This window comes from Bacillus rossius, chromosome 16 (genome assembly GCF_032445375.1).
Source record: "Bacillus rossius redtenbacheri isolate Brsri chromosome 16, Brsri_v3, whole genome shotgun sequence".
NCBI classification, from domain to species: domain Eukaryota; kingdom Metazoa; phylum Arthropoda; class Insecta; order Phasmatodea; family Bacillidae; genus Bacillus; species Bacillus rossius.
This window is the reverse complement of record NC_086343.1, coordinates 18029622-18044436: the sequence shown is the minus strand read 5'-3', so window position 1 is coordinate 18044436 and position 14815 is coordinate 18029622. Positions and strand designations below refer to the sequence as shown.

The following is a 14815-nucleotide window of genomic DNA, read 5'->3' as shown; positions in this document are numbered from 1 at the left end:
ACTTTTTAAGTTTAAAGTCAAATTTACTGGCTGCTATGTGATATGGTTTAATTTCTTTCAGAAAATTTTACTTAATTTTACCTGGAATTTTAAAAATGATCAGAATATTTGTGATTTTAAAAAATTAAATTTTTTTATTTTTCCTGAAATTTTTTGAAACCATGCCACGCAGTAGCCAACGAAATTGCTTTTAAACCCAAAACATTATCATTTATATTTTATTTATTCCATTTCGGTAATTTATACATACTGCACAAACATGTAAAAAAAAATTCAACTTTGCCAGCTTATGCGAAACGTATGCACTAATTATACATTAAAATTTTTTTTTTAAGTTCAGCTACTCAAAAATTATACAAGTTTTACTGTGCTGAACGTAACAAATAAAATATCTTTTAACTATTGGAGGTACTGGGACAACACAAAGCATAAATGCTCGGGTAAGAATCCGAACCCAGTATTACTGCGAACACCATAGAGTGGTTTTAATGTAAATGTACAAAGTTAGAAATATCTGTAATTTTACACGAATATTTCTGTTCCATTGACAACAAAAAATCACAGTGTACTATTCCTAGAGACCGTAAAAATTCGCGGGTTCAATAACCTACAAGATAAACTCCAATATCATCTACTCACTCGGGAAAATGCCAACTGTTCATTGGTTGCTGACTTGTGAGTCGTCTAGAAGCAGCACTAAGGTATAATAATTTGAACTTTAGCATAACACGAAATGAACCCGCGAATTTTTCATGTCTCTAACTATTCCAAACCATTACTAGAACATGGACTGCTTCGCGGTATTCATCGGGTAGCGCTAAGTACACTTGAAGCACGTGCACGTCTGCTTCATGATTGCACTACAGCAGTGGCGTAGCGTGGGTGGGGCGGAGGGGGCGGCCCGCCCCGGGTGGCAGCCCGCGAGGGCGGGTCGCCGGTGAAGCGGGTTGAGATCTGATCTATGATTCATTCATTACATGTGTCAGACACACTATAATGTTCCATTTTTATCTAAAATTTTGCGCACCAACTATTTTTTAATATTTATTTAAAAGAAAAACTGCGAAATCACTGACAGAGCTCTTTATAACGTTTGTTTGTTTACATAGGAACGGCAACATCGCATCGCGCCGCGCCGCCCGGCGCGCGCGTGCCGAGTTGAGCGGCACTCCTTATTATGTTCATTACTCATACAAAATATTTTGTTTCACGCGTCGGCCCGTGTCGATGCCTCTCTTTCGCACTCATTGAATTTAGTACTACGCATTGTACTGTAAAGTTTGACCTTAACCCAGGGCAAACCAAACAACTTCCGCAAACCGGGACACAGTAAAACTCATATATTTCCCCGTGCCGCGAGCGCAGGTAAACCCAAAAAAATATTAAAACCCAAACTAATAGCAGGCTTAAAAAATACTAATAAGGTTGCGAACAGTGAGAGGAGGCAGCAAGTTAAAAAGACACAAAATTTATATGACAACATTTAATATATATATATATAATATATATATATATATATATCATAAAATCGTTTCATCACAAATCGGTGCATCCATCATAAAATACATAACCTATTACTACTTATAAAAAATAGCTATATAATAATACTAAAAAAATACTTTAACAATTCCCCCGAAAAATTATAATTTGATCATATACTTCGGAGCTCCGAAAATTAAATATAATTACCAAAAAGGCATTAAAAATATATAAGAACATAACTCCGCTAGACTATCAAACTTGACTATATTGTCGATTGAACAAGAATTGGCTGCTAATATTGATTTTGACAAAGTTATTTCTGACTTCGCTGCTCATAAGGCCCGTAGAATCCGCTTGTAAAACCGCTCATCCTATTTTAACTTCAATAAAAGGTACCTCATTGTATGTGAAATTTAATTTTAATTAAGCACCTATAGAATGGGGGCGGCAAAATGGGTTTCCCGCCCCAGGCGCCGAGATGGCACGCTACGCCACTGCACTACAGTGCTCTCGACGTGCCTGGTCCGGTTACAAACAAGGAGAAGTGGTCCACCAATCACGCGTGACCCGCCCAAGGATTGTGACCTCACCATCGACCAATGAGCAACTCTTTAAAAAAAAAAGGGGGCTTGATTGTGTGTAGGCAAGATTGAGTCCAGGCCTGGTTGTGAAATGAATCCGCGGTATGTATGTATACGTGTGTGTGTGTGTGTGTATACGTACGCATATCCGGGTACGGCTGTCTTCAACCAGGAAGACTTGTCTTAAACAGAAGGACGCAGCATCATTTATCAATGCACTACATTATCCACAAAAAAATAACTGGACTTTAGTAGTACTTAAAAAAAATATTAATGGAATAAAGGTTTTAGCAAATAAATTTTTAAGTATTTAAATAAATCCAAATATATCTTCAACAACCGTCAAAATTGTAAAAATAAACTTATTGCTTGGAAAGGTCTATTTCGCCATACAGCTTCAACCCCCCCCCCCCCTTTTAGGGCCTCAAACACACACACTAGCAAGGTAGACAATGATGTACCAGAACCACGGGTTTGGGATTTTTATTTTTATTTTATAAAAACCAGTCTATGACCCGTTTGGGTTTTCTTAATGTTAATAAAAAATTATTTACAAAAATTACCATGTTTTATTGCAATTTATAAAGAACGCACGTAAATAACTAAAGACAAGAAAAATTAGCGGATTCATTTCGAGATAGGCTAGAATCCAAAACTCGTTTACCTTCATACTGCTTCAGTGACTGGACTCACAGTTTGCATGAATGACCCTTAGAGCCAATGGGAAACCCTCAACAAAATAAGTATCGAATCAAAAGCTTCACAGTCAACAGGTGTCACGAGTCAGTAGCCAATGAGCAGGTGTAATTTGCCCGAGTACACAGAGGATAGTGGAGTATATCCTACAGGTGATTGAAAAAAAGGTTTTTTCTTCTTCCAGTCCCTATGAATGACTAGAGACATGCAAAATTCGCGGAATCATTTCGCGATAGGCTAGCATGAAAACTACTATACCTTCGTACCGCTTCTGCGATTGGCCCACATTTTATCCGGGGAACTGTGAGCCAATGGGAAACACTAAACCAAGAAAGTGCCGAATTACGGACAGCCTAGTTGAGACGTCTCACGCGTCAGTAGCCAATGAACAGGTGTCATTTACGCGAGTATTTAAAGGACTGTGGAGTCTATCCTAGAGGACAATGAATACGCGAATTTTGCAGGCCTCTATGAATGACAGATGAACACAAAAGTACAAAACACAGGCTGATTTCAGCTCATAATGACTAGCCCCTTTGAAATTCATACAAGTAATAGATAAACTTGGAGTGTAGAGTAGAGCAGAGGTTCCCAAAAAGGTGTTCCGTGAGTCAGGACGAATGTTACATAAAGCAGGCACAATTATTGTCGAATAACTTTCTTTGAAGGAGTTGGGGTTCCGCCAAAAGAAAAATCAATCAAAGGGTTTCCCCTGGCCGAAAAAAAAAATGTGAACCACCGATGAAGATAACCAAACATAAGGTTTTTCAATAGACTTAATACTAACAAATTTATAGGGACTGTAAAAATTCGCGTATCCAATGACCTCCAGGATAGACTCGACGATCCTGTGCACACTCGGGCAAACTTCGCCTGTTCATTAGCAACTGACTCGTGAGGCGTCTCAATTGGGAGACTCGTGATTCGATACTGCTTTGACTGAGGGTCTATAATTGGCCCACAGTCCTCCAGGTTAACAGTGAACCAATACCTAGAGACCTGCCAAAATTCGCGGATTCATTTCGTGATATGCTACAATTCAAATAATTATACCTTAGCGCTGCTTCTGCAATTGGTTCACTGTTAATCTGGAGGACTGAGGGCCAATTAGAGACCCTCACTCAAAGAAGTGTCGAATCACAGACACCCAGTCGAGACGACTCACAAGTCATTAGCCAATGAACAGGTGGCGTTTGCCCGAGTGTGTAGAGTGTAGTAGAGTCTATCCTGGAGGTCATTGAATCCGCGAATTTTGCAGGTCTCTACCAATACCAGAAGTTGCATTAAATGTACAATCATTTGCATTTCAGCATATCGCTAAATGAATCCGCGAATTTTTCCGGTTCCTACAAATTTTATTGTTAAATAAACCCACCAAGAAAGCAGACCTTTATGTTTGGAAAAGCAAGGGTTGCTACCCGGCCTGTTTGTAGAGCGGCGCTGGTCTCCAGCTCCCCCAGGTCTTGTTCGGGCCCCGAGGGTATCGACCCAGAGGCGGAGTCGCGCGCCGGCGACCCGGGTTCGATCAACCCCGCCGTGACCTCCGCCCCCCCCCCCCTCCCACCAACGCTCGCCCGGGGATATACCCTCTTCGCGCCCGCCAGGACCCGTGGCTGTGGGTTTCTCACTAGCCCACAGCTATTCCTATAACCTGTGGAACCAATAACTAGAGACAGGAAAAATTTGCGGATTCATTTCGCGGTATGCTGACATGCAAATAATTGTACCTTTATGCAACTTCTGCTATTGGTTCACTGTTAACCTGGAGGACTGTGGGCCAACTATAGACCCTCAGTCGAAACAATATCGAATCACGAGTCTCCCAGTTGAGACGCTTTACGAGTCAGTAGCCAATGAACAGGTGACTTTTTCCCGAGTGTACACAGGATCGTGGAGTCTATCCTGGAGGTCGTTGAACACGCGAATTTCTCCAGTCCCTACCAATAACTAGGGGCAGGCATATTTCGCGAATAAATCGGAACGCCTATTAGACTGCAACAAGGTATACCCGCACCAGAGGTTTCTTCCTTGTGATTGGCGGCCGTCTGCGAGACAAGTCATTGCCTTTTTTGACCGAGCCACTCAGGATGCGTTTGCTTCCCCGCTGAATGACAGTGATTGGTGTGCTGACAGTACACGTGCATGGTACCTGAGAGAAACTCGCCCAATCACGAAACACAGATGGTGCTACGTTTTAACTTATAACTAGAGACCTGCAAAATTCGCGGATTCATTTCGCGATAGGATAGAGTCCAAATACTTTTGACATTATTTTGCTTCAGTGATTGGGCCACAGTTTATCTGAAGGACTTTGGGCCAATAAAAAATCTTTAACAGAAGAATTAGCGAATCACGATCATTCCAGTCAACAGGTGTTACGAGTCGGTAACCGATCAGCAGATGTAATTTGCACGAGTGCATAGAGGATCATGGAGTCTATCCTTTAGGGATTTAAAATCGCGAATTTTACAGGTCTCTACTTATAACTTTTCTCGGAATCTTTTAGCGAAATATGCATGGCCATAGTAATTTTACATGATAATTTCAGTTCCATTTACAAAATAAAAAGGGGGGGGGGGGGGGGAATTTGTAGTGTACTGGTTCCGGATGGTCTGGGATATTGCCGTAAGACCCGTGGACCGGCCGCACTGATGTGGAGCATACTCCGCAAGTACACGTTCTTCAAGTGTTACTCTGCCGACGTGTGACGGACGGACGAACACCGAGGTCTCCGTCGACACGTCAGAGGCGGGTGTCAGTTTTAGGCGATGACAAACGCCGCTCCCCTCCCTCCCCCCTCTATCACTCTCTCACACACGCACACACACAGACGACGACGAGGAGGAATTTCACTGACCTCCCCGGCCTCTGCCCCGTGACCCCCAGGGCGCGAGTGACCCCCGTCGACGTGTCAACGAGCGCACACACGCGCACACACACGCACGATTGCTGACGACAGCCCCGTCGCCCACCGTCGGACCATTCAGCCTTTGAATATATATATACTGTATAGAAGTCGCCAGCCCAGGTTAAAATTTCTAATACGGTTTTGAGTTAGTTGGTTAATTCACCGCCGCAATCGCCACCATCTCTAGGGCATCGACTTGTGGTGGTCCCTAGCGGACAAGTGTCGAACTCTTCAAACACCCCTTCCCCCTCCCGGTTGAACGAACTTGAGCTGCAGTGAATGATGGATGAGGGGTGCGGGGAATGACAGCGGGCGACAGCGCTGCGCTCTAACGTGTAAATAACAACTAAGACGATACAGGGCGTTACGGCAGCGCACTGCAGCGGTGAAGTACCCAAGCTGCTCATCATACGCTTCTGAAAAACGTAGAGTAAATCCTATCCACTCGCGACTTCTATACAGTATATATATTCAAAGATTCAGCTCCCAATCCCTATTCAACCGATATAATACCACCCACACACCAACACGATTCGGGCTGAGAAACAAAGCACCAGCTCAGTCAAAAACCAAACATGCTCACTGCGTACAGCTACCTCCCCGCGCAGACTACCCCAATCACAACAGCCCGCAAACAAACAAATATTCAACTTTTTTTTTTTTTAACTACAACCTTTTGCAATCAACTATAAAAACCGCTAAAAGCATTTACTATAGGGCCATGCATATTTCGCGAAAAGATTCCGAGATTAGTTATAAGTAGAGACCTGCGAAATTCGCGGATTCGATGACCTCCAGGATAGACTCTACTACACTCTACACACTCGGGCAAATGCCACCTGTTCATTGGCTGCTGACTTGTGAGTCGTCTCGACCGAGTGGCTGTGATTCGACACTTCTACGAGTGAGGGTCTCTAATTGGCCCTCATTACTCCAGATTAACAGTGAACCAATGGCAGAAGCAGCTCTAAGGTATAATTATATGAATTGTAGCATATCACGAAATGAATCCGCGAATTTTGCAGGTCTCTAGTTATAAGTTAAAACACTGTAGCATCGACTGTGTTTCGTGATTGGGCGAGTACCATGTCTAGGGACCGGAAAAATTCGCGGGTTCAATGACCTGCAGGATAAACTCCATAGTTCTACGTACACTCGGTCAAATGTCACCCACTCATTGGCTGCTGTCTTGTGAGACGTCCCAACGTAGCAGCCTGTGATTTGATAAAGCTTTGGCCCAGAGTCATCCAGGTGAGTTGTGAGCCAATATCAGAGGCAGCACTCAGGTATAACTATTTGTAGTTTAGCCTGTCGCGAAATGAATTCGCGAATTTTTCCGGTCTCTAACCATGTCTACTGTCAGCACACCAATCGCAGTAATTAAGTTCTGAGTGGATCGTTAAAAAAAAAAAAAGGCAATGTCTTCTCTCGCAGCCGGCCGCCAACAATCAGAAGGAAGAAACCCCTGGTGCGGCTATACCTTGTTGCAGATGCAGTCTAATAGCCGTTCAAATTTATTCGCGAAAAATGCCTGCCCCTACGATTTACAGTATCATTCATACAAAAAGATCCTAACAACGTCAATGTTTTCGAAAACAAGTCGCCAAGAAATAGTTTGTAATACTACAAGAAAGATATTGCAACTTTGAAACAACACATTTGCTATGGAATACGTTAATTCGATGTAATACCGAGTATTCTATTTCCTACGAAAATTGGCGCATATTTTTTTTTATTATTGACGTTTCATTCAGGCGCATATATATATATATATATATATATATACATACACACACACACATACACACACATACATACAAAACCACGGGAAAAGATAATCGAATATTCAATCATTTGACTTCATTTCGTTTCATCGTGCCTATTATGTGTGCAGTCAATACTGGAGAGATATCCAGGAAACAGTTTGCAAGTAACTTTTAACTACTGGGAAAACACGAAACACAAATGCCCGGGTAAGAATCCGAATCCAGTATTACTGCGGACGCAAATTTGTGGCGTTAGGTTTGTTTTTCAAGTAAATGTACAAAATTAAAAATACCTTTAATTTTAAACGGAACGAGGGTTCTTCTTCTTCTTCTTCTTTTCAATCGTAAAAATTCCGTTCACGCAACGGCCTCACTCACCATGATGAATTTGTTTGACGTTATTTTGTGATTACTTTTTTTTTAACATCTGTTTCTGAATTTTTAATTCGACACCTCGCATTTGTTAGTCTGCCACAAATATTTCGAAACCGACATTCACTGGGTGTAATATAATGGTGGGCGTAAATATGTGCTTTACTCTACGTTATTATCATCACTTGAGCGTCTTTTCCCATCCACTGATTAAATATATTCGTGGCAGAACTACAAATGCAAAAAAAAAAAATGTATCGAGATAAAATGTTATATATAGTATAGAGATTAATAAAAAAAAAATTTAATGAGCTGTTAGACTGAGACTTAAGGCCTATATTTTGTCACAAAATATTTACTCATCTCGCTAGCTGTGAAGTGTCACGCAATTGATCTTTATTATAAACAGTGTGTGACTTTCTAACACTAATTAGGTAACATTTAAAAAAAATGCTAGCGAGTCTCTCAGTATTCGTCAGAGATGTGTAACGTCTAACCATCGGTAACGAGCAAATTAATGTGTTCTCGTGTTGCAAATACACTTATAATACGAAACTCGGACACGAAATTTAATGTGGAATTCTTTAAAATAATAATCAGCGTGATGAAAATATAGGCAAACTGTAAACTGTATTTACAACTATATTTCAGGACGGGAATCACACGTAGTTTCCGCACCCGCCGCTTGAATTCGCTGCCGGAGCAGGTACGTCGATTATCGAATCATTCCATTCGCAGTGCACAATTTTTAAACTGTATAATGAAGCTGCTCCGATTAAAGAGAAAAAAAAGACTACAAAAAGTTCTGAACACCGGCTTTGGACCTGATTTTCGACAAACAATTCTATTAAAATACCGACCATCTGGTTGAAATTCATTAAACAGTTGATGCCACTGTCTTATTTGGCCATGTCATTTAGGAAGCGTTTGCTTCCACGACTGTGATTCGGGTACACTGTTAAAAGTTGTCACCTTCAATTGATGAAGAACGCTGGTTACAAATTATTCAGGGATCTTCGTAAATTTACGGCCATCTTCGTGAATTTCCGGACACTACATTCGCTTAATTTGGACATGAATCCAAAGAATTTTCTTGGTATATTAACGAAACATTCAAAAACTGGTTGAGTCTAGCAATAAAACTCTAATTTTGTCCAAGTGTTATTTAGAACGAAATATACAACTCGTAAAAGTCGAAATACAGCGTAGCTTCTACGAATATTAAGTTATTTATATTAAATTCTTCGTTGAAAAGTCCGTAAATTTGCTGTACCTTCTAACAGTATATCAACAGTCAACATGTACCTGCTTGAAAGAAACACAAACGATGCTACGGTGTTTTAACACTAAGCTGCGCTGTTCAAAACGTTCACCTATAATTACAAAGAATACTGGTTACACATTATCCAGGGATCTTCATGAATTTGACTTTTTTTGAACGTGAATACAAAAGAATATTCTTCGTATATTTGCAAACCTTACGAAAACGTGTTAAGAATATATTATTCTTTTGTCCACATGTGTGTGTGTTATTACCAACGTTTGGAACGAAACACACACACACACTCGGAAATCACAATACTGAATATTTTCTACGAAGATGCAGTTATTTTCAATTACGAAGAACCTTTCGTTCATTTGAGGTTAAATCCTCGTTGAAAAATCCATACATTTACAGTGATTTCTGACAGAGTGCTCTGGAAATCCTTTTCGCGAAAAATACACGATCCTACGTACGTCCAACATAATGTTTGGTAACAATCTTGCCCCCCATCGCAAGAAGCACTGAAAGAACGTGAATATACAGAAATTTTTCATACAACATAGTTTTTGACGTGACAACGTCTAATAAATCGAAGAAGGCCGGCTGCACGCACGAAAAAAGGATGACTCATTGTCCCGTTGAGCACACTGTCCCGTTACGCTTTGTCCCGTTACGCTCATTGTACGCTTGCGCCGCATCTATCTCTCTTCCACTCGATTGGAAAAACCATCGATTTGACTTTTTCGAGCCACATTAAACTTGAAACTTCCCATTCGTTTCCTACTTTTCCTATCATCGTCCTATCCTTAACAGAATAACGCAGATTGGAAGAAGTTAAATAGCAAACATGTACAAAAGTTATTGTTAAAATAATCTGTTCGTTAAAGTTATAAACATATTTGAATTAATGAGTGCAAATAAAAGTAAATTTATCATTGAAATTGTAGATTTCATTTCACTCATTCTTTGTATCCATACAAAATAGTGATAATTCAATTAAATAATGATTCAATTTTATTCATAAAAGTATGAAATCATTTCATCAACGTTTTGTTATGACGTTGTCAGGTTAAACTATCGCCCTTAAACCGACTTTACAGACAACCGATTTTTTTACGTTCACGTCTATCACTGCCGAGCAGAGCCTAGAGCGGCTACCATCCACAGCAGGTCTGGAACATTTCCTTTCCAGTTGCGACGCCCTTCGCATGATTTGCAACACTTAACTGCCCAGAACCAGAGAGCCGCTTACTAAATCTTCGAGGAGCCAGCGACCTCGCACATCTGACAACATGACACATGGGGGCAGCACAGTAGCGGATCCAGAGGGGGGGCTAAGGGGCTCAAGACCCCTCCAAAAGCATCTGGGTCCACTATTGTTTTAGTGTTTGCCTTGATAAAGCCTAGCCTCAGCTGGGTCAAGCCCCCTCCCAAACCAAAATCCTGGATCCGCCACTGGGGCAGCACCACTGACATCCATGTCTTTCGCGACGGCGCCCCGTGAAGAACGTGTGTGCGCGCGGTCGGATCGGAGCAGAGTCAACATGAGGAGGAGGAGGTCTTCGGAAGGGAAAACTCACCGTGGTCTCGTCCTCGTGCAGCACCTGGTCGTACTCCGACATGGCCACGCAGAAGATGATCGCCGTCACGTCCTCGAAGCAGTGGATCCACTTCTTCCGCTCCGACCTCTGACCACCCACGTCGAACAACCTGCGCCAAAATAAAACAACGACCGGCCCGTCACTTCACAACACCTCGCAACCTCCAAGCAACCAGTCCTCGGGCATACTCGGGCGAATGTGTCCCGTTCATTGGCTGCTGACTTGAGGAACGTCTCAATTCGGGTCGTCCGTAATACGACACTTTCTTGTTTGGGCTTCTTATCGGTAGAGACACCTGTACAGGATTTCGCGATTTCATTTCATGTCAAGGTATTTCAAAAAACACTGTAGCTTATTCTAAGAGTCATGGCAAATTGTGAGGGTGCAGCAGTACGGTGACCACATTCTCATTGGCCCCTTAAAGAGCGGGACGACACCTCTCACCGACCTCAGCCAATAACCACAGGAGAAAAGCTACAGTATTTTGTGAAATACCTTCACACGAAATGTATTCGCGAAATACAGGTGTCCCTACCTCTAGGATCCTGCATGTATTTGGGCAAACTACCCCTGCTCATTGGCTACTGACTCGTGACACCTGTCAACTGGGATGCTCGTGATTTTCGATACTTCTTTCTGTTGAGGGTTTCCCATTGTGGCTCGGAGTACTTCAGATGAACTGTGGTTCCGTGACTGAAGCAGCAAGAACATAAACGAGTTTAGATTCTAGTCAATCACGAAATGGATCCGCGGAATTTTTTCCGGCCTCTACTCATGGCGCTATCGCGACGGACGAAGTATACAAGCCTTTAAATTTTAAAATATTTTGTACTTAACATTAGGGACTAGAAAAATTCGCGGGTTCAATGACCTCTACGATAGACTCCAGAGCACTCTACATACCCGGGCAAATGCCACTTGCTCATTGGTTGCTGACCCGTGTGACGTCTCGCCTGGGTAGCATGTGATTCGATACTTCTTTTGGTTAAGTGTTTCTCATTGGCCCCGAGTTCTCCAGATAAAAACCGTGAGCCAATAGTGGAAGCCGCACAAAGCAGCAAAAATCACGAAATGGATTAACGAATTTTTTCTGGTCTCTACTTAACGTTCGTAGAGACCTGAACAATTCGCTGATTCATCTCGTGAGAGGTAAGAATCCAAACTCGTTTACACCTCTTGGCTGCTTCGGTGATTGGACCACAGTTTATCTCAAGAGCCCTGAGCTAACTAAAAACCTTCAACAAACAAGTATCGAATCGCAAGCAACACGGATAACACAGGTCTCACAAGTTAGTAGCCAATGAGTACGCGGCATTTGCCCTGGCATGTGTATGATTTTGAAGTCCATCCTATAGGTCATTGAAGCTGTGAATTGTTACAGTCCCTAACCATGCGTTAACGCGACTGTTCCCCGATTTTTCCTCCCAGGAGATGTGAAAATACCCCTGGATCATTCCTGGTTTCTCGCGTTCTCCCTGACACCCGTGGGAGGAAGATGGAAGGACTTCTCCTTGTGCGAGATACGAAAGAAAAAAAGGAGGCACGGGTTGGGAAAGAGAATGTTCTCCAGGACGTTGTTATCAAGGGGCGTGTTTTGCCGTGCGGTGTTGATGGCCCAAGGTGTGCGGAACGTCCTGATGCAGTCCAAAGCACACACGAGGGACACAAGGCGTCCCACCACCTCCTCTTCTTCCTTTTCCTCAGCCACGACCCCACGGGGAACCCTTTGCGCGTGTGGCGGAATTTCCAAACAAGAAATAAAGAAAGAGAGGGAGGGAAGAGAGAGAGCAGAGGAGCTATAAATATCGATCTATTTCAGAGGAGGAGTCAACAAGTTCGGTTTGTGAATATAGGATGGGAGGGGGGGGATAAAAGGTGTTTTTTAAGGGGGAATGGAGGGGGAGATCTCGGCCGCCTGAAGGAAAAACGGCGGGCCCAATGTCTTCCCGCGCTGTGCCTCGCAACATCTCCGCAACCCCAAACTCGAAAATGTTTTTTTGCCCTCCATGTTTTCACGAGGTTTCTTCCTTAACCAACCCTCCCCCCTCCTTTTTTTCCCCGCAAAGTCGTGACGGAAAAACTTTCCGGACGCATGTGACAAAAAAAAAATATTTAAATGCTATTTTCTTTTAACTGGCTCCGCATCCACACCTGAATCACGAGCTTCAATGGCTGTGGCCATACATTATTCGCTTAAAAAAGTTCCAGACCAGCTGTGTGTTAAGACTTTGTAGCATATTGCCTGCACAGAAAAGAAAAAAAATAACATTTGTGATACTTTCACAAAATATTCCATTCGGAAACCAGCTGCCAGTAATTTGACTTTATTTGTTTTATCGTGCTTATTAATATGCGCAGTTGATGCTGGAAAGATATCCTGGAAACGGTTTGCAAATAACTTCATCTATTGGCGGCACTGGGACAGCACAAAGAATCCTGAAACCCAAAATTACTGGGAACACTATTTTGTAGTGATACAGTTTTATTTTTACATGCAGATGTACAAATTTACAAAACATCTGTAATTTTACACGAATATTTTTGTTCCATTTACAAAAAAAAAGTGTACAGTGTGTATTTCGCGGTTGGCTGGGTTTATTTCAGGCGCATGTCTACTGCCAACACACCAATCACAGCCTTCCAGTGCGGAAGAAAACGCGTCCTAAATGGCCCGGCAAAACAGGGCAATGGATTCTCTTGCAGACAGCCGCCATTTTCAAGGGAACAATCGCTAGCTCAGGCAAACTTCACTACAGTCATCAGAGCGGTCTGCCGATCACATTTTTTCCTCCACTAAAAATACATGCACCTATTGATGGTCCATTAAGCAGAGACAGGAAAAATGTGCGGATTAATTTCGAGATTGACTAGAATCCAAATTCGTTTACCTTCATGCTGTTTCAGTGATTGGACCATATTTCACATGAAGGACCCTGAGTCAATGGGAAAAACCCTCATCAAAATAAGTATCGAACCGTAAGCACTCCAGTTAACAGGTGTCACGAGTCGGTAGCCAATGAGAAGGCGTGATCTGCCCGAGTACAAAGAGGATCGCGGAGTCTATCCTACAAGTCACTGAAATTGCGAGATTTCTCCAGTCCCTAGACATTATGAATTCAACGCGTTCCTCGCCAGTTTTGTTATTTGGCCCGTACAACCGTCCGCAGTCTAGTGTGTTAAAAATAATAGGCGGTAATTTTGAAGGTCTCTGTGTGGAACTCCCTACCATTTTCCTGGAGTAGAGACCTGCAAAATTCGCGGGTTCAATTACCTCCAGGATAGACTCTACTACACTCTACACACTCGGGCAAATGCCAGCTGTTCATTGGCTACTGACTTGTGAGTCGTCTCGACTGGGTGTCTGTGATTCGACACTTCTTTGAGTGAGGGTCTCTAATTGGCCCTCATTACTCCAGATTAACAGTGAACCAGTGGTAGAAGCAGCGCTAAGGTATAATTATTTGAATTGTAGCATATCACGAAATGAATCCGCTAATTTTGCAGCTCTCTATACTGGAGTTATTTATTTATTTATTTTTTTTTTTGGGGGGGGGGGGGGGGGGGGGGGAGGAACGTGTAAAGGCGGAACGAAAACGTACCGAGGTTGGAGAAATGGTTCTCTCTCATGCGAGTCCCACGTTCAACATCAATTTCGTCTCTCCTGGTGTTTACTATTAAGGCTATGACTACAGACCGGTTTTCGGCGATTCAACCATCTCTAGGATGTACTCCATACTACATAACCGGGCGAATGTCACCTGTTCATCGGCTGTAGACTTGCGCGAACGTCTCAACTTTAGTACCTACTTTGGGATCTGATAGATATTTGGTTGAGTGTTTCTCACCGGCATAAGAGTCCTTCCCATAAAACGTGAACCAATAGCAAAATCTCCACGCAGGTAAAATGGTTTCAATTTCACCCTACCACAAGACGAATCCGCGATTTCTTCCTGTCTCTTAACTATGACACGTTCCGTGTATTTGGCTATCGCATCTTCGCGTTGTTTTTTTAGAGCCATTCTTGCTTATGTTTTCATTTATTGCATCGCAATTTTAATTTTTTTTTTAGATTGTATCGTTAAGAATAGTCCACGCTAAAATCTGATATTATCAATAGAGACTGGAAAAATACGCAGATTCATTTC

The 14815-nt window shown here is 42.4% G+C and overlaps 1 protein-coding gene across 2 annotated transcripts in view; it reads right to left on the bottom strand.

The window, feature by feature from the left end:
- Positions 1 to 14815, bottom strand: part of LOC134540171 (guanine nucleotide-binding protein G(o) subunit alpha) — a 234499-nt gene that overhangs the window by 24403 nt on the left and 195281 nt on the right. For both annotated transcript variants that reach the window (XM_063382722.1, XM_063382721.1), the window contains exon 6: positions 10650 to 10779. In XM_063382722.1, the coding sequence (XP_063238792.1) occupies positions 10650 to 10779 (130 nt within the window). The remainder of the gene's footprint in view (positions 1 to 10649; positions 10780 to 14815) is intronic.